Consider the following 21,857-nt stretch of genomic DNA (forward strand, 5'->3'; position numbering starts at 1 on the left):
TCGCCGAAGAACCAGAATCATAGCCCCCCCCTTCCCCTCGGGCCTCCTTCGATAGAGATATAGAGGCATGGACCGAACTGGTTTGGGCCGAGTTGTTTTGGGCTAAGCTGACACGCGATCGCTGAATCTACTTATTCTCCAGCCCATGCTGGTCACGACATAGGAGATATTGTACACAATCATAAAATTCAACCAAGACAGTGTTACAGTCTAACAAAGGTCAAAGCTGGTCAAAGGTAATAGATTGTAGGCCAGTTCTGGCTTTTTTCCAGGCATATGTTTTATGGTTTTCATTCACCCAAATGTACTTTGGAATTGTACACCCTTGACTTTGTTATCTGTTCATGATTCAGCACGTGGCAAAGAGTTCCACGTGGGTTTATATTAACAGGTTATAAGGTAGGAATCCACATGTATTTTTAATGATGATGTTGTATTCAACATGTTCAAGTTCAAGTTGAACTTGAACTTCAACATCATGTTCATTCATGCATGCATGCAATGCAAGAAATGAGGCCTTTATATTTTATTATGCTATACCATTCCATGGAAGAATGGTTGTGTACATGTACTTGTACATATGCAAGTTGACATATTGCAACAGCATGTACAGTCTGTACATAAAAAGTGCTCATGATTGCTCATTAGCAGTGTCCGAAATAAGGAAAATATGGAGGTTATCCCGAGGATAACTAAAGCATGAATTCTGCTTGTCCTCAATACATTTTGGTTGTCCCCAAAATGTGTCATACTTTAGAGGTAAAATATAGTGGTTGTCCAGGGATAAGTACATACCGTAGCTCAATATCATGGTTGTCCCCAGTGATTTGGGACAAGAGGATAAGTGCTTATTTCGAACACTGCTCATTAGGGTAGGGAGTAGTACAAGTTCAACTTTTAATAGTAGGTATGCCAGGTGAATTCAAATTTGCCATCAAACTGCATCATTTTATATATCAAATTAAAGCCCTTGAGTAAAGAAAGACAAAACTGAAAACCTTTGTGTCATAGCACTTTCCGTAGCTCAAAGTTACATCTTGTCAAAGATTGACTTTCATCAAAAAGATTCAATTCCCCCAAAAAAGCATTTTGGTGGTGTTTCTAGATCTTAGTGTCATTGATAGCAGCTTTTTTTAATGGAACTGCTATCAAAATCCCTCTAAAATTCCATGTGCGGTTGTCCCATCACCATAAAAAATCATATATTTGGGTCAAGTGAAGTATAGAAAACATATTTTTGTAGGTTTCCTTGACCTACCTGTTCTTTTAAATTTCTAAAATATGTATTGTGTTCTACATATGTAGGGGAGATTGGGGTTAGTTGAAACATTTTTCACAAAATTGTCTTTTTAACGCAAACCGGTTACTTTCAAGAAACACTAACCATATCAGTATAAACATTAGACACATACATGCTACAAATACAGCCTTAAACTTTATTGCACCTGCTTATGATTATTCCCCCGATTATTCATATAATCCAATTTGAAAATTTGAAAAAAAGTGTTTCAACTAACCCCACCCCTGGGGTAAGTTGAAACATAGGGTGGGGTGATGATGTTGTATTCAACATGTTCAAGTTCAAGGTTGTGTACATGTACTTGTACATATGCAAGTTGACATATTGCAACAGCATGTACAGTCTGTACATAAAAAGTGCTCATGATTGCTCATTAGCAGTGTCCGAAATAAGGAAAATATGGAGGTTATCCCGAGGATAACTAAAGCATGAATTCTGCTTGTCCTCAATACATTTTGGTTGTCCCCAAAATGTGTCATACTTTTAGAGGTAAAATATAGTGGTTGTCCAGGGGATAAGTACATACCGTAGCTCAATATCATGGTTGTCCCCAGTGATTTTGGGACAAGAGGATAAGTGCTTATTTCGAACACTGCTCATTAGGGTAGGGAGTAGTTATGCCTGCCACTTCCACATACTTGTGCATAATACGGAAGGTCGATTTGTGCCCATAAATGTTTAGGCCTATGTTAAACTGTATGTTATACAAATTGTACAGCTATCATTTCTACCCTATGACGAACCGACATACCTGTAAATCAAATAGCCCACAAAAAACTGGTCATCGCTGGTATTTTTCATGAAGAAAAACGACACTTTTTACGCCGAACATGTCCAAAACACGTCAGCTGACGTACAAGCCTCCCCACGCATGTACATAAACAAGCCGTGTTCATTGTTTAATTGTCACCTGCAGCTGTTCGCAAGAAAACTTTCTGCATAAAATTACCTGGGGTCGTTATCAGGCCTGAGACACACTGGCGCTAGTTTGAGGACAGTCACTATGAGTTACTAATGTCGGCACATGCAGAAAATGCGTGATGGGTCGCCATTTTGTGACTCGTGCAAACTAACACAAACAAATTATTGGACTTAATAATCTTTTCAAGTTTTAATAAAACGTGCATCTATCATGATAATATTACATTTTATTATTTTATTATTTGAATTACATAAGCTATGTCAATTTTGTGTCCATGTTAATTTTTATATGGATTTACCTGTGTTGATTTTAAACTGTTGTGAGCGTGGAGCTACGCAAATTGCCCACCATGCAATGTGAATACACGGAAGCGATCCAGTTTAGGATGCATCGCAGTTCCTGTTGTGTAAACCAGGCGTAAACCGCCCATCCAACCTGATCGTGTGCACAGGATTTGTGCTGGAGGCTAGTTAATGCGCACAACCAATGCGCAGAAGAAGACCTTGATACTAGGCGGAGCTTACGTTTCACTAGAATGATTGACAGCTGTGAGTAAGTGAAATTCTGTTCTGTGATTGGTACAAAATATGGTTCTCGTATAAATGAATATATTATCCATGGCTTCAAAATTAGGAACCGTTTCTTCCACAGAGCCCTATATAGGGCTCTATGGTCTCTACTCATCATACACGACCGTAGAAGATCTGGCCAGCGGCGGCTTGCCAATCAGGCTAGCTATTTGTACAGCGTGGCCTCTCATCCTTTTTATTATCTCTGGTCTTGTCACGCTGGTAGATTCGCCCACCTGTGATTACTGACCCGGATCTGACAGAAGATTGTGGAATTTACGATTTTCAGCAGCAGGATTTTATGAAACTTCCAATATTTGCAAGTATTCTGAAGGATCGGAAATAGTTAAAATATTTTTCATGGTGTCGGTAGTGCAAGTTGAAGTTAGTGAATTTGTGGTTTTGTATGTTATGTGCAAGAGTGTTTTCAGGAAGCGTAAATAGGCAGGCCGTTATGCTAAGCTCTCCATGTTATATGCAAGTTCGGCGACGAACTGGACACATCACACGGTAGTGTGATGTGTCCAGCCTGGATATAGGGAGTAGTACAAGTTCAACTTTTAATAGTAGGTATGCCAGGTGAATTCAAATTTGCCATCAAACTGCATCATTTTATATATCAAATTAAAGCCCTTGAGTAAAGAAAGACAAAACTGAAAACCTTTGTGTCATAGCACTTTCCGTAGCTCAAAGTTACATCTTGTCAAAGATTGACTTTCATCAAAAAGATTCAATTCCCCCAAAAAGCATTTCAGTGGTGTTTCTAGATCTTAGTGTCATTGATAGCAGCTTTTTTTAATGGAACTGCTATCAAAATCCTCTAAAATTCCATGTGCGGTTGTCCCATCACCATAAAAAATCATATATTTGGGTCAAGTGAAGTATAGAAAACATATTTTTGTAGGTTTCCTTGACCTACCTGTTCTTTTAAATTTCTAAAATATGTATTGTGTTCTACATATGTAGGGGAGATTGGGGTTAGTTGAAACATTTTTCACAAAATTGTCTTTTTTAACGCAAACCGGTTACTTTCAAGAAACACTAACCATATCAGTATAAACATTAGACACATACATGCTACAAATACAGCCTTAAACTTTATTGCACCTGCTTATGATTATTCCCCCGATTATTCATATAATCCAATTTGAAAATTTGAAAAAAAGTGTTTCAACTAACCCCACCCCTGGGGTAAGTTGAAACATAGGGTGGGGTTAGTTGAAACACGGCTTGTGAAAATGTCAAAATAATTATTATTGTGTTGTTAGGGTTATACTTCTCTTGAAGGCACCCTAAAACATACAATCAGTGTGAAAAAATTAATAAATAAATATGTGGGAGTGCGGGTCAATACTTTGGACACAAGGTGACGAGTGTCACCATGGACCAAAATATGAGAAGCCTAAAATATTATAAAATGTACTTTCTGTGTGCACTTTTTTGCTTGTATTATTGCTTTTAACCATATTAAAGCAATACGGTATTGAAGAAATGGTAAACATGTTACAAATTTTTATAAATTCAAATTTTTAACCATATTTTCTATGTGATTTTCATGTGTCAACTAACCCCACCTCAAAAGTTTCAACTAACCCCGATGCCTATTTTTACATTTCAAAGTTCATTACACAAAATAAGAATTTAAGAAATACAATAAAACTTTTATTTAACATTATTCTGGGACTTACTAAGTAGTGCTTATGATACTCAAAAAATAATCCCCTGAATCTTCAAACAACATGGAGATAACGCATCTTTTCTGAGGGGTATAAAAATTAGTCAGCAAGTCAAAAAACAGATATTCCTTTCCCAAGCCAACACTGGTGGGGCATCAGTGCTGTTGCTAATTTGGTGGATGACCCTTACTAATACCTATTACTAGGTGCCAGTATTTTACCATTTGACACGAACAAAAACAATTCTGCGTCTCATCTTTAGCGTCTTGGTACCGTGTGCAGGTCGCATCAAGTGCGTCTCTTAAGTGCACCCATCATCCATGCCGCTGAGCGGCCCGCTCTTGCATGTACAACGATTGCCTCGAGCGCATTCCGAGGGAAAACAAATACCCCCAATTTTTGCTCCATGCCTGTATCAAGGTGGCGGTCGAGTCCTGGTTCTCTGGTTTTAATTCTGTGACATCACCACTCCTAGTTTTAGCCAGAATGGCGTCTATAAGGAGGAAATCACTGTTAAAACTGAAGAAGTAAGCATTAACATGCTGTTCTGTTTGTTTTCCACTTGAAATTCTTTCAGGGCTGTAGCTTTCACTCTGATCTGGGTATTCTGCTGCGCTTTTATCGTGATTTTTGTTGATAACATGCCAAGATGGCGCAAGCTACCGATTCGTCCAGCAACGGGGGCAGTAAGCTGACAAGTACACATTACGAAGGCACCGAAAAACTACTTGAAGTGTGGTTTGGTCCTGTACAGGGTGGTACAAAAAAAGACACTCATGATCTTAGGAATATCCCGAGGTAAGGCATTTATTATGTTGTGGAATTTGATTACAAGTTAAATCTATTGAATCATGTGCAGGATGAGTGGGCACTTCTGTGTTTGGACTTTTAGCCCATGCACTAATCCTGAATTACTTGCTTTTGTCATGTGTAAGAAAGGTAAAGTGTGTGTAAATGTACTGTTATTTTCTTACTTTTGTATTTGTGACACAATCTGGTACATGGGGGCCAAAGGCGGCAAATTTGAAATTGAGATATAGGCCAAAATATGGAGTAAAAAACAATAAAATACATAAGAAAATAAGACATCCAAAATAGTTTTACCCAATTAGATGTTGTGTCACATTTTTCTGATTAACACTTTGTTAGTGTGACGCACTTGTATCCTTTTGGATCCACAGCAGCTGATATCCCATCATGCTCTGCAGTACCATAGTAGGATTGCACATGCCATATAAGAAGTGTACACAAAATCCCTCACTTCAACTTTTGTTTGAAAAAATATGATCTCAAAAGCAGTGTTCGAATTAAGGAAAAATAAATGGTTGTCCCACGGACAACCAGGTTACAATTTGTGGTTGTCCGTCTAAGTTTTTGGTTGTCCCTACTAGTTTTTGCTATTATACTTGAATATCAGTGTATACGTAGGTGAGTTTTGGCTACAGATTTATGGTTGTCCGGAGGACAACCGAATCAATATCTTTAGTTGTCCGGCGACTTTTTTAGTTGTCCCGGGCGAACGGACAACTAAAATTTCGAACGCTGCTCAAAAGTATTGTGAAACTATCCATAACTCTCAATATCTAAGTGGCTCTTGTTTTTATTTTGTATACATTTACTATGGAGCAAGCAGATATACTGCAATGCATGATGGGATACTCCCTTTAGCTGCTGTGTTTTGGATCCATCCTTTGGTTCCCTGCTGGTCAGTAACGTCAGTTGGAAAAGAATTTTCCAGTTTTTACATTAAAATATTATTATTATTGTTATTATTTCCCCAGGGATAACTTAATTGACAAAATTCTGACTCCAGTGAGATGTGAAATTGTAAGCGTTAGTAGCAATGAGGACCAAACAGCTTATGTGTTAAGGTAAGTAGATTCTGGTGTTCCTCAAGGATCCATCATGGGCCCTCTTTGTTTGTTTTTTTGTATTGAAATCATTACTATCATTTATAGGTCACTTAGATACTTAGTACTATTTTGTTCATAAAATAGCTGGTGAAAACATTGGCAATGGGAAAAATAAAGACAAACTGAATAGTCCCTGTAATAAGAGACGTATTTGGTACAATTCTGGTTTACCCTGCACTTTCGGTGTTATGGTTATGGTTAGGGATAGGGTTATACTTGTGCGCAGGATACACCAGAATTATTCAGAGTATTTTAACACATCCTATGTGCAGTACATAAACATTGTGAGCTGAGGTGTGTGAAATGGACTAGTGGCAAGTTTCCCATTTTACGGAAAACAAAAAAATTAGGGATAGGGTTATACTTGTGCGCAGGGTATACCAGAATTATTGCGTGTATTTTAACACATCCTATGTGCAGTACATAAACATTGGGAGCTGAGTTGTGTAAAATGGACAGAGTGGCAAGTTTCCCATTTTACGGAAAACAAAAAAAATCATGGAACTGGAGTAGAAAACTGAAAACACAGACAATGCAAAATTAAGCTTAGCTATTTCCACCAAATACAGTTCCACGATAGCCACAAGCTGTGTGTGCGCGATTGTTAGACTTAGGCATTTTGAACTTTCGGACCTCATGAATATGCGAGACTTCTCTGCATACAAAGCACATGGATTCTGCCTATTAGTGAATGGTTTATGTTTATGTTTATGGTCTGTATATTTTTGCATTTATGCAGGTTGCATTATTGCTTTGTGCACACAGTGGGGTTTATAGCAAAAATGTGATTTGGGAAGTGTTAGAAATACACCCAAGTGTCTCAGAAATACTCCCAAATGTTTAATTTTGTTTTCTTGTATAGGAATACACCAGAATGTATCAGGAATACACCCAAATATATTAGGAATACACCCAATTGTATTAGGAATACACCCAATTGTATTAGGAAAACACCCAAATGTTTAATTTCTTTTCTTGTATTCACAGTGAAAGTAGCATGTTTATAAGCAAGCGTCGGTTTATTCTCAAAACATGTGGAACTACTACCCTGCTGAAAGCTATTGAGCCCCTCATGAAGCTGGCCAAGGATTTCTGTGAATACAAAGTATTGGTATGTAGAGTAGTAACATATTTCTTTTCATTGGTGTCCCTCATGGTTCCATCTTATATATGCCCACTTTTCTGGTTTAGCTTGTAAGCACTGAATTTCATTAGTTCTTGCATATCATCTATCACATGTTGTTACGGGACAAACTTGCCGAGGTGCGCTCTTGCTGCGCTTAAGTAGCATGTTGCGTAATGCGTAGTACGGGTATGCGCATCGCGCAACTGAATTTGTAAACAGGTTTCGTTTATTTTAGAGAAAGGGGAGTTTTCATGACCGTAAGTGTTGTAACTTATTTTTTCCTAAATAAATCTAGGATCAGTTATCAAAATAATAATTAACTTGTAAAAGCTTGTCCAGTTTGATATTCTCTCAATTTCTGCTCATGAACATATGTGACATGATCAAGGGGAATGAGTCACATGTCAACCCTGCACCTTTGTTTCCAATGGACATTTTATTGCGAAATGTCATTGTACAAGGAATACATAAAAAAAATTCCACATAGCCCCGAATGAAAAGTATTTAATTATCTTTGTAATCACTCAAAAAGCATTTGGTGTGAATTTTACATCCTAACTAGAGGCTATTAAATTTTTACGAGCCTTTTCATTTTACATGTAAAGCCTATGGGGGTGACGATTAGAAATGGACGGCAATATTGAAAAACCCTCATTTTGGGCCATTTAGACACTAAAATGACAATAAAAAAGGGAATAGCCTCTAGTTCGGATGTAAAATTCACACACAATGCTACCTGAGTGAGTACAAACATAATTAAAAACATTTCATTCGGGGGCTATATCAAAAACAAAAAATGTCCTATACCCTAATGGTTATGGAACAAAGGTGCCTGGTCGAAAATGAGTTTTATATATAAATGTTTCTAAAGAGGACATTTAGAGCTTTCAGAAACTGAAACCCCAAGTTGATACGACTTTACTTTGCAAAGTTGAGTCACTTTATCAATCGCTGAAAACAATAGAAAACAAAAGAATTTTAACCCTTTCTTTGTCAATATCTCAAAATCAATATTAGCGACATCCGACTCATTCCCCTTGATCGTGTCACATATGTTAATCCATTGTGTTAAACCTAAAAGAATGAACAGAAAGTGTAATTTTCCAATACAAAATTTCACTCCTGGTCCAGGGCAGGGCTTGAAATAAGCAGGAGCAAGGGGCAAATTTATCCCTGCTAAAAGGCAAAATGCCCCTGGTTCTGAAACAGAACTGTGTGTATTTGTATAGACCAGGAGCAATATTTACACAAAAACACCCAAAATTGCTCCTGGATCTGAAATCCTTATTTCAAGTCCTGATCCAGGAAGTAAGAGTGCTAGACATTTGAAGTAAAAGCCTGGATGTCCGACAGACGGAATATAGCGGTGCTTTGAACATCTGTATAAATATGGTATTTGTTGTTTTTAGATATGCTTCGTGAATACCCTAAAGATTTGCCTAATGGCGCACTCAGGCTCCTTTGCCTTGGGGTACATTTCATGTGCAAATAGAGCTCATTCCTCTGAAATCCCAACAAGAATTCAGGATCCGTGCCTTTCTTTGATGGTGGGAATTTTACCAAGTAGAGCTCACTCCTCTGAAATCCCAACAAGAATTCAGGTTCTGTGCCTTTCTTTGATGGTGGGAATTTTACCAAGTAGAGCTCACTCCTCTAAAATCCCAACAAGAATTCAGGTTCTGTGCCCCTTTGCTGGTGGGAATTTTACAGGAGGGTACTTTCTACATGTATAATTAGGTTGTGCCTAAAATTCCACTGTTGTCAAGTGACCCGATAGCGCTATTAGGCAAATCTTTAGGTTACCATTTTTAATGCATTGTCATATTCTCTGTTCTAAACCAGGATATCTTCTATTCACGCAAGAACTTTTTCCGGCCAGAATTGCAGGATACACCTCATCGCACATTTGACAATGAAGTGGCTTACTTGGACTCCTTATTTGAAGGTATGTATCAGTTGTCATGGTTGTGCAGTACCCTATACTATTTTGCAGTAAACCTTTGTCGAGCGTGACTACCGTGATGTTGCAAATTTGGAGCTAACAACGCATATATATATGGTGCACAGTTCATTCATAAATTTCCTCAATTCTATTAAAAATTCAAAACCACTCAAACATATGTAGATTGTTTTTACTCCTCTCATTGAGATGATCCCTAACGAGGCCACCTGTTTGACTTCACACGCAGCTGCTAAAGTGAGCTATTCCAGTTGCTTTCCATACACTCCCTTTGCAAGACAATGTCCTTAATCTTCCACACAGGGAGTGTGAATTTCAATAGGGTTAACCTGAATGGGTGATTCCATTTGAAATTTACACCCCCTGTATGGGAGATTAAGGTCATGTCTTCCATAGTGGGTATGTCAAAATCAAGTGGAATAGCTCAAGGTTGGTGTTAACCCTGGAATTGTGGAAACCTTTGGGCATCATAACTGCTAAATAATTATTGTTGGTTGAGTAAAAAAAAATTTTCATTTTTAAAAATTGGATAAATTTCTAGGACCAGGTTTTCTAGGTTTTTAAAAATTTTACTGCAAAATTACAATACAAATTTATGAAGGGAATTTGAAGAATATGTGCATATTTTTTATTATTTTGATATTAATTAATTTCTCCATAATTACCAAAAGAATAAAAAGGGGCCTCACATGGTGGGTACAATTCATTTCCTCCTGTTTATGGAGCGGTATACGTGTTGGGATGAGTCAATGACTAAAAAATGTTAGTACTTGTACACACTGGATTGCCCATATGCTATCATTAGGCTTAGAGAAAAAACGCAATTTTTTGACCAAAAATGCGAGATGGCAACTTCAAAATGCGAGAAAAAAGCAAGATTTATGCCCAAAAATTGGCGAAAATCAGAAAAAGGTACAAAAATTGAGGGCAGTATTTCATTGACTCCATACCCCTGAGTGATACCAAAACAAAGCATGGAAATTGCCGACCGGTCTATCAAAAATACACAAATTTTGTCCTCATAAATCAGCTTAAAAGGTCAATATACTGCAAGGTTTGAGTAGTAAATAAAGAATATTACTTGTGTTGTTGCTTGAATGTGCCAGAAAATGGACCATTTTTGTACATTCAGGCTGGAAAATCAGGTCAAACTTAAGCTTTTTTAGTTGCAATGGTAGTCGAATTCTGCAACCTTTCGCCACAGAAATAGATTTTCGTGGTAGAAATGAATCTTTTAAAAGCGAGAAAAGCACTAAAAAGCAAGATTCACGGCGAGAAAAGCGAGATTGCGTTTTCTCTCTAAGCCTAGCTATCATGCTGTTATCTTGTGTAATTTTTACATAGAGCCAGAGGGCAGCCTATATGTTCTTGTACATCTCAGGCAGTATGGGACACATGATGTTTGAGGCTGACAAAACTACAAGGTTGACAGCCCATACAAAATACAGTAGGGTACTTTGTCGCACAACAACAGTTTTGGAATAACAATTTTGCTTTGGCACCACATTGTTTGTGAAAATTTCATTATTACGTGCTCAATCCAGTGGTGACGTCAAAATTTCTAATACTAATTGCATCCGACCTCCCAGTACATCCTACACATGATTCTACAATACTCAACCATAGTCACATTTTTCTCCTGTTTTGTATTTTATTCAGGTGGAGCCGCATACGTGTTGGGGCGGGTCAATGGGGAATGTTGGTACTTGTACACGTTGGACTGCCCAAGTGCTGTCATGGAACCAGATCAAACTCTAGAAATATCCTTTTTCTTATGTACAATACGTTGCAGTCTTTGTGCTTTAATTTGATGCTCAGAACGGCCAAGACTGCAAGCGCAGGTTGATTGCAATTGACCATTTTTTTTGTACAGGAGTTACAAGGTCTAACTGTATCCGATTTATCCCATTTGTAATATGTGATGCGATCAAGCAAAATCAGTCGAAACTCAAAAATATTAAATTGTCAGTTTCTTATAGGATAGTAAATAGCATTTTCAAAGCTGGATTTTGCAGAAAACCCCATTGAAATTGAACAATCAGTTCTAAAGATACAAGCAATTACAGAGCTTCCAAAACAACAGGAAACAAAGTGAAATATTTCCTTTGTATCTCAAAATCAATATTTCTGAGTTCTTGATTTTGCTTGATCGCATCACATGCTTATTATCTTTGACATGCCCTTTCTAATTCAATAATTAGACGTTAATGACTGCGCATCTCTTGTTATTATGAGGATATTGTGAAATTAAAAAAATATAAAAAAACACAGTGATTTATAGTGCGCTACTCACAGGCATAACACCTAGACGTTTATCCACAAGCCTCAGCACACTTAACAGGTTTTCGCTGACCACTACAGCCCCACATCATTCCATAAAACATTAATCAACAATACAGGGACTTGCAGATAAGAAGCGCACACCCTAGAAACTCCACAACCTTCGCAGCCAGGATCAGCTCCCCGAGTTTTCCCTAGACTATTAGTAGTAAGTTTTCCAGGGGAATTTCAAGCTAACTCAATACAGTACCCTAGATATTGAGTGTTTTGGAACCAATGAAAATCCCTCATGCGCATATTCCAAGGTCCAAAGCACAATTTTTATAGACATTTCTCAATACCCGAAAAATAAGTGATGCCTTCTACATAACCATTAACTGTCACTTTTTTCAGTTTCATCTGCTTCACATTTTTGTCTTTTACATTTGAAAAAAAAAATACAATTGTAACTTTATTTTTCAATTTCCCTGAAAAATTAAGAAACCAATAACGAAATACCCCTAGCCACCAATCACACTATTGCAATCATGCATGGTCTAAATACGGCGGCCAGCACCTGCGCATATTGTATGAATGCTTAACACGTCACACAATGTGGTCATTACAAGGCTACATCATGAGACGCGCATCATACTTTTTCAACCTGCGTCCAAGTATTTAAATTTATGATATGTGATTGGATTAAGCACATTGCGTATGAATATAGGATGAATTGATTTGTGTGAATGTTTTCTTAACCACCATGTTTACATCTTGATGACCCACTTGGATGAATCTACAATGAGTCTGTTCCAAAATACCACTGGCCGTAATGTCAAGGACACAACCAGGGTATGTATAACATGAGTGAATCATGACAATGATCTCACTGTCAGTTCCTTAGTCCTAAATACTGATGACCCACTTGGATGAACCTACAATGAGTCAATTTCAAAACACCACTGGTTGTGTCAATGTCAAAGACACCAAAAAAAAAGGGTAAAGGTAAACAAGGCAAATCTGTATCAGTAAAGGGGTTGCCCATCTCTATTTCATTGGGGATTGCGCCAGACTCCTCCATGTAATGTTGCTGTAGGGGATCACTACACTTCCACAGTGAGTCTGTTACCTTCCCAGCAATGAAGAGTTCCATTACCCATTAATACACCTGGGTGGAGAGGAGTAATTGAGGTGAAGCACCTTACTCAAGGACACAAAACGTATGGCCACGGCAGGGCTCAAGGCACAATCTCACAATCACGAGGCCTATTAAATATGCACCACTGCTAGACTATACACTTACCCACAAGGACACAACCAGGGTATGTATATCATAATGGGTAGATAGGTGACAATGACCTCACTGTCAGTTCCTTAGCCTAATAGAATACTATAAATAAGGACTCATAAATATTTATTGTGTTATTTTACATTGCAGGAGTCGGGCATTGCCACTTTGTTGCCGGATTGTGACATCAATGATTTCCTGTTTGAGCCATGTGGATATTCCATGAATGGTTTGCTGCCAAATGTAAGTATTAACCAGGGTTATAGATCTATTAACTTGGATAAAATGAATGCTCTGCTTACCATTATAAACCAGGGTTATCATGGTTATAGATCTATAACTACAATGTAGGATAAAATGAAAAGGTCTGCTTCCAAATTTAAGTATTAACCTTTATAAACTAGGGTTATAGATCTATTAAGTAGGATAAAATGAATGGTCTGCTTCCAAATGTAAGTATAACCATTATAAACCAGGGTTATAGATCTATTAACTAGGATAAAATGAATGGTCTGCTTCCAAATGTAAGTATAACCATTATAAACCAGGGTTATAGATCTATTAACTAGGATAAAATGAATGGTCTGCTTCCAAATGTAAGTATAACCATTATAAACCAGGGTTATAGATCTATTAACTATGATAAAATGAATGGTATGCTGCCAAATGTAAGTATTAACCATTATAAACCAGGGTTATAGATCTATTAACTAGGATAAAATGAATGGTCTGCTTCCAAATGTTAGTAGTACTCATTATAAACCAGGGTTGTAGATCTATTAACTAGGATAAAGTTAATGTAATGGTCTGCTTCCAAATGCAGAATGCCAAAATGTAAGTATTACCCACAATAAACCAGATTTAGGCAACAAAAAATGCACCATTCTATGTGTGGATAAAGGTCTACCTTTAAAAGTAGGGTCATTTGGTTGGGTGTTTTTTTAAGCAAATGACTCTAAAATTACCGAAATCTGCAATGATAAATTACAATTTATAATGCAATTTTCCCCTGGTTTGAGTTACAAATGATCTGTTTGTGTTGATTTTACAGAATGGATATATGACTATTCATATTACTCCTGAGAAAGAATTTTCTTACGTCAGCTTTGAAACCAATGCAGAGATGGTAAGTACAATCACACAACCAGTGTTGCATATGCCTGGGTTACCCTTCCCCAGATCAAAAAGAAAAAAGAAAAAAAAACACACACAAAAAATTCTCTATTGTTTGAACAAGTTGATTTGGAATGTTAGATTCAACTATTAATATACCTTATTGTCTGTATTAAACGCCTCAGGGTGTTGCATTTTTCCAAGGGGGGGGGAGGGGCATTTATTAAAAGTGAATTGTCAGTGAAAAAACTTAAAAATCAGGTTCAATTTCCCGATGGTGCTCATGTAGAAAGGAGGATTTACGACTATACTAATATTAATAATACTACTACTATGGCGACGCCCACGGAATTGTGTGGAAAATGACATTTTCGGGGTAAATACAACAAAATACACCCGTAATTTGATGAAATTCTACCATAATTCGGCAATGAAATGCATGGAAGTTCGAGTCATACTCATAGGTTTTGTCTGTGCGTCACTAACATAACTGATGCAAGTTTTAAACTCGCACGATATGGCATGGAAGTGCTTGCATTTTTGTCAATGGAGCGTTTATTACAGATAATACTGTAGTTATTTTTGTACAATTCCAAGAAAAATGAAGATCATTAAATATATGTTACTAACATCACCTTCATTTTGCTTGGAATTGTACAAAAAGAACTTAAACAAACCAATACTATATTTGGCCAAAAAATGCCAAATTTTCTGATAGTCTGAATTTTGCTCCCCAGCTACCAAGTATTAATGAGCTGGGGTAGGGGTGAGCACAGGAGTAATGGTTAGGTGGGTAAAAGGATGTGTGGCAGAGATGGGGTGCATTTTAAAGCTTTTTTGGTAAAACTCTTATGTCGCAATTTTCAGAAAATTGGTTTAAAGAGATGTGGTGGGTTTTTTTTTCAAAATTTTCTCCACAAATCTGGAAAGAGTTGGTTTTTCTTTTCAACTGGACTTGCTGGCTAGTGATCGATCTTGTCTGTTTTGCTCGCCCATGATCTTGGCTGTAATATAATACAGAGCCAATACAAGATAGGCCTGATGATGCATCATTGATATGACATGATACTGTAGCCAGCAAAAACAGCAAGTTCAGTTAAAAAGATTTATTATTTATTCCAATTATTTATGTACCTGGATGATTGAGAATATTCATCAATAAATCTGGAAAGAGTGCATAGATTATTCATTGTTTTTTCGTAAATTTGCAAAAAAATTCCAGAATTTGGCAATTAAGTATAATGTTGTTTCTTTTTCGTCAAATTTGTTTTATTGCGGGTATGTTTCCGGAATCGCATCCCTATATCCAATTGTACCCCTTCCCCGGGTAAATAACTCCCTGTAAATGATTTCCTATGATATCCTGATGTGAGATATGCTAATTAAGGGGTAGTGCAATAATTATGTGTACCCATGGGGTGGTGAACTATAGTGGAGAAAAGATTTGTTGACAGGCCAAATAAAAAGGGGAAGAGGCAAGCATTTGGCAGGTTGAAAGGCGGAGGGAAAGTAATTTTTGGCAGGTCGAAAGGAGGTGGGGTGGGGGGGGGGGGCAAGTGATTTTTGGCACAAAATGTTTTTGGTGAGTTCAAATATGCAAAATTTCCAGCTCGCTGCACTCGCATTATATAATTAGACAATTTAAGATTTAAAACTTGCATGTGTAAGGAGGGGGGGGTTTGGCAGTTGGCACATCGAAAGTGGGGGTGGGAAAACAGTTTTTGGCATAGCCAAAGGGGCGGGGGAAAGCAATTATTTTAGGGCAGACAATGCATTTGTGAATTCATCACCCCGGGGTACACTTAAGTATTGCACAAACCCTTAAAGTAACCTTGATCTAATTACATCACAGGAGAACTACGGGGAGTTGGTGAAGCGTGTTGTCAGTACTTTCAATCCGGGACGATTTTGTCTGACTCTCTTCACAAACAAGGTATGTCAAGCATCTGGACGTGTTAAAAACAGATTATAAGTAAATTGCTGAAACAAAACATCCTAAAATTAATCCAATTCAGATTTTTGTATTTTTGGAACAACATCTTCAATTCATTGTTGTGTTTACAATCCTCTGGTCATATGATTTAAGCAACAGTAGATCATATCATACAGATGGCGGGTGTTAGACTAAGTCCACCAGCTGTCTACTACACATGCGCATGTACTGTGTTATGCTTCGTAGTCACGACTGATTATCTTCAGTTCAAATTGTGGCGGACTTGTCAAAATATTCTCTTGCGACTTGGTTAATGCGCCATAGCGGCGCCCGTGTACCACACTGTGTGTACTGCACCGTTGTGACAAGATCACGCTCTGAAGTTCTAAAAACAACAAACTCGGTCTTGGACACAATTGCGCAGTCTCACTGAAAGTTTGCAACCTGCTTAATATTCATGCTGGTTGCAAAAGTCCGCCACCTTTTTTCCAACATAGTTTTCTCAGTCGTCAATCCAGAAGGTTGATGAACGAGGGCAGCAGTCTATGGCGGGTGTACTGACCGGGACAAAATTGACCAAAAATGACCAAGCCTCATGATTTCATTTTAACATAGCAAACCTTAATAACAGATTTGACATTTAGCAACCCTTATTTTCTACAAAGCGATTAAACTTGACCTTTGACATAGCAGCTGGATAGTTTGATACCAGGTGATTTAATGTCTCTGCAAATGTAAGTTGTTAGCAAATTATCAAAATAACAAAGCCCAATATCAAGATTATGTTGATAATAGCTACCGGTACACCTTCTTTTCCCCTGCAGGCCGCCAAATGTGGCTCCAGTTTGGACGCCCTCAAGGAGGTGCTCCTTAAGGAATACAACCGGCAGGATCGCCAGTTCTCGGAGTTCAGCAACTACGATCTGACTTTTGCGCACTACATTCGTGAGAAACGGCCATAGAGGGCGCCATGGTAGAAATTACGGAGGGATGGAGATGGATTTATTATTGGTGTGGAGTATATGATACTAACTACAGGTCATGAATGTACTATTGAACTAACTTTAATACTGATGTAGTCAATCTATTGATTATTGATGATCAACATAACATTGACTAATGACTATTGTGGTGATGAACATCAATTTGTTGTGATCATCACGGATTGGTGTATGGATTTCAACTGAAATTGTATTTATTACGTAATAGGTAATACTAATACCGGAGTGTTATATATAAAGTTGGTTTAGATTTATTCATATTTCTTCATTGAATTTGTATAATTATACTAAACAAATACATTATTTTGTACTTTGCTGGGTTTCCTCCTGAATCTTCCCGGGGAATCTTCCTCTCGTAACCTTTGCTAAAGTTTGTTCAGTTTATATAAGGCGGAAATTATAACGCTTATCGTATATACGCACAGGCGCGCAGAAGTCCTTGTAGCATGTATCGGTGTGTTCCAGGAGTCATTGTGACTTATCAGGCAATCAATTTCCTTTGATTGGATCACAGGCTTTGCGTATATTAATGAGGTTATGAATCATTGGTAATATGCTAGTAATAGTATGCCTTCTGGCATAATGACTCATATATAGCATAGTAGTGTAATCTCTGGACTATGGATTCAATCCATAGTATAGCTTGTAGGTTTGAACCCTGGTAGAATTTTATTTCTTATAAATTTCTTTTCATTAAAAGGAAATAATAATGGTAGTAAACCTGTGTTATAAAACTGAACACCATATGGAATCATATACTTTACATATATGCTTTATGAATCATATACTTTACATATATGCGATGCAAATGTTAAACTACAGAAAAAATATTGCGTCAAGATCATGGATTTTAGTTTTGTTAATAGACCACTTGACATCATTGTTTATCAACAAAAGTGAGGGACTGGTCTATCTATATGCTTGAACGAACCGCTACACTATTCAGTGGCTTTCCTGTACTATATGAAATGTGGTGGGCGATTTAAAATGCATGTGTCCTGAGCAAACTATGATGTGTACACACACTGCAGGGCAAAGAACAATGGAAATTGCCATACTTTGCGCGCATACTGCCGGGCAATGACGTCACATGTCAAGTGGTCTAAAGGAATTTGTCATATCAGGTCATTATAATGTATAAAGGTGCTTTATTCGACTCATGCATTTTAATATTATGTATGTTATCATGAATTTTGTGTTAAGAAGTTTCCACTGTATTATTTATTGAAGTGCATCAATGGCCAGTTCTATCTTATGGTGCAGTGTCATGTATGGCCAGTCTTAACATTGGGAAAATGCCACCCAGTTCATACTGATAAAGGGCTATTCCTGTTGAAATCCATGATACACCCCACATGGAAGGTATGTCCTTAATATCTCACACAGGGGGTGTAGATTTCAAATGGACACACCCATTCAGGTAACCCCATTTGAAATTCACATGGGATTATGTCTTCCATAGGGGTGTATGGATTTCAACTGGTAGCTCAAATCTGTTGGCATCAGTACAACCAGTGTAAGAATGCCATATCTACAATAGCAGCCCTATAGACATTTGACAATTTCTGCATTCTATATTAATCCCTTATGATTTTGCCTCATGAGTTAAGTGACATACGCATGCGATTATACTTGAGATGTTGTCATTTGACGTCACGCCGACTTGCAATGCGCAGTTACGATGTTAACTAAATGATACGTGCATCGGCGTGACGTCAATTGACGACATCTCATGTGTATGGGATTTAATGAAAAGGTCAATGATGTCATGTGACAGTTACAAAGTGTCACAAAACTTGTTGACTGTAAAAGTCAATATTCTCGCGAGAAGATATTTTCGCGATTTGTCAATTGCGCGAGAATTAAATTTTGCGGTTTTGATATTGATACAATAGAAACCTAATGCAAAAGGTTATTTTCGCAAGTTTTTATTTTCGAGATTTTATGTCCACTCGCGAAAATAAAAACCTCGCGAAAATTTCTACTTTTACAGTATTTATTGTTTTATCGGACACCAGGATATCCATAGAATCACTACCACTGCCATTGCTAAACATGCAAGACACATGCATTAGCAATGGGCTGTTCCAGTTGAAATCCATACTCCCCTTTAAAAGATGTGACCTTAATCTTCATCCACACAGGGGGTGTCAATTTTAAGTGGGGTTACCTGAATGGGTGACATCATTTGAAAAACTATACCCCGTTTGGGCATAGACAGTAGCCTCTACTGTCTATGGTTTGGGAGAGTAAATTTATGTCTCCCATAGAGGGTGTGTGGATTTCAATGGAATAGTCCATATCAGTATTAAATCTTTTTATACACTTGGTGAGCATTAAACTAACAGTCATATCACCAATAGATTTAGGATGTTTTATTTTTGTGAGACAATTCTTATCCAAGCAGGTCAAAGGCTGAGCTGCTGCAGTTTTGAAAAAAAATTGAGTAAATATAGTCTTCTACCTGCCCATATATATATGGTTGAAAAGTTGGGAGCATTAGTATGCAGGCATGAAAATTTTCAGCGTTTTAGCTGATTTCAGTGTTTTTTGTTCCTGTTTTCAGTGTTTTTCAGCCTATTTCTAAATCAAATTCACAGAAAATGGTTCAAATTGCCAGCATCTCAATTCATTGGAATGAATGCTCTTTTAAATGTTGGTGATAGACATAATGGTTTAAAACAAGTGTTCCACACTCCATATTTTGAAGAAACCTTTCTCGGTCATCAGCGGGTGGTAGCTGGATGTTCAACAATCCGCTGATGACAGAAGGGTTTCTCTGAAATACTTCGTATATCGAATAGAAAAGTGGTGTTGAAGACTTGTTTTAAACCTTTCATATCTCTATTCACAAGAGCTGCATTTAGCATAGCCGATTGGTTTGGAGCGGTGGCGTAGCTTGGGTCATCATATTGGGGGGGGGGGCACCGACCATGATGGGGGGCACCTGGTCTGATGGGGGCACAAGCCATTTTTCGGCGGCAGTTTTCCTATGGAATTTTCAGATCGATTGGGGGGCAGCATGTGTTCACCACCCCCATCCGTGCCTCTATGATGCTATGCCACTGATGGGATTCATTTATATTGGGCTATTTAAGTAGAACTCCATATACCCCTAGATGGCAGACATGACCTTAATCTCCCTGCACACATTGGGTGTAGATTTCAAATGGAATCACCCATTTAGGTAACACCATTTAAAATTCACACTCCCTGTGTGGAAGATTAAGGTTATGTCTTCCATAGGGGGTGTATGTATTCTTATTGTAAGCAGGGGTAGCATTAAGGCCGAAAGTAGGGGGTTGTTTTCCCGTGTTTTTCACTCCCGAGCTTGCAGAAAATGCAAATACATGGGGTGAAAATTAAATCTCTGGGGTGAAAAATATTTTGCAGTGTAGTCAGGGGTAGGAGTAAGGTCCAAAAGTAGAGGGTCAGAATTCACCCCCGAGCTTGCACATATTCCCAATATAGAGGGTGAAAAATTAATATTTTTTTAATTTAGGGGGTCATTCACCCCCGATCGGGGGTTAACGCTACCCCTGATTGTAAGTTCTTATTGGATGAGTTTATAAATAGTATTAATTTCTATATAAAAAAAGCACATGTTTAAGTGTTGGGGATCAAATCAGGTTTGATGACATTCTATAAACAAGCAGTCCTTATTTGTTAAGGGGGGGGGGTCAAAAGTATGATAACTGTTGTAATATTGGTCAAAGTTTCAACATTTCACACTTAACCAACGATGTTAAATAGCTATTAGAAGAAAAGCAACCCTGAAAGGGTGCTAGCAAAGCGAGCATGCCAAGAGCTGCGCTGGCCTGGGGCACAATCTTCGCTTTTTGTGCCTACTTTCTAGTGCTTTATGTCCGTGATTGAATCTAATTTTGAACATTTTTTATAGAAACCGCGATCCGGAAAAAACACAGAAATCTTACATCAGGCAAAAAAAAAAAATTGTTTGTTTGTCCATGTACGACCGACCGTGTACCCTGGTCCCGACCGTGTCTTTTTTTTTTTTTTTTAATTTAAAAAAAAATTTTTTTTAAATTTTTTTAATTTTTAATTTTTTTTTTTTTTATCGATTGGACATCGTATAAAACAGTGGTTAGTATAAATTTAAAGAAAGAAAATGTAAAGAAAATGAACTGTATAACATGCAGAACCATCTCAAGAGTTAAACCAGTGAAGTGCTGTGTGTTTTGAGTTATTTACCAGTCTTCAAATTAAAAAAAAAAAAAAAAAAATCCGACCTACCGACCCAACTTTTTCATAAGCCTCTATGGACAAACAAACAATTTTTTTTTTTTGGCCTCACCGACTTGCATTCTGGGAGGGAGGAAGGTGTCAGCCTCCTAACAAAAGCATTTCATTTTTTATAGGATGTCATCAAACTTTTAATTTGTTCCCTTAGGTGATAAAAAAAAACCCTGTTCTACGGGCCTGGCTGACCCTGATTTTACAAGAATTGGGAAACAAATTTTTCCTGTACAAAATATGAATGCCAACCTAAATTTCGAAAATTTGGAGAACAATTTTTTTCTTGGCATTTCCCCAAATTGCAAAATATTAACAGATTTTGTGGGTCATTTGAAAAAACAGGAAGAGCCCGACCTAAATGAAAAGTCTGTCCGACCGTAGAACAGGGTGTTTTTTTTTTGCCTTATCATGTAATATGTACAGTAAAACCTCATTATAACGAAATCGGATACAAGAAAAACCCTGTTATAAAGAAGTATTTTTCCAGAACCAAGATACAAAATTCTTTTGTTATTCATTGTTTTTACAACCCTGATATAA

At 37.5% G+C, this 21,857-nt stretch overlaps 1 protein-coding gene across 1 annotated transcript; it reads left to right on the forward strand.

Annotated features, from left to right (window-relative positions):
• The first annotated feature begins 225 nt into the window (after window positions 1–225).
• On the forward strand, window positions 226–21,076 carry LOC140141383 (S-adenosylmethionine decarboxylase proenzyme-like). Its single transcript, XM_072163238.1, has 11 exons — window positions 226–399; window positions 5,045–5,265; window positions 6,249–6,338; window positions 7,368–7,491; window positions 9,349–9,451; window positions 11,126–11,226; window positions 12,497–12,577; window positions 13,164–13,256; window positions 14,065–14,139; window positions 15,979–16,059; window positions 16,884–21,076. Exons 2-11 carry the CDS (start codon window positions 5,117–5,119, stop codon window positions 17,019–17,021), a joined length of 1,035 nt encoding a protein of 344 aa, XP_072019339.1. The 5' UTR covers window positions 226–399; window positions 5,045–5,116; the 3' UTR covers window positions 17,022–21,076.
• Window positions 21,077–21,857: the final 781 nt, after the last annotated feature.

The sequence above is a fragment of the Amphiura filiformis genome, chromosome 19, assembly GCF_039555335.1.
Source record: "Amphiura filiformis chromosome 19, Afil_fr2py, whole genome shotgun sequence".
Lineage (NCBI taxonomy): Eukaryota > Metazoa > Echinodermata > Ophiuroidea > Amphilepidida > Amphiuridae > Amphiura > Amphiura filiformis.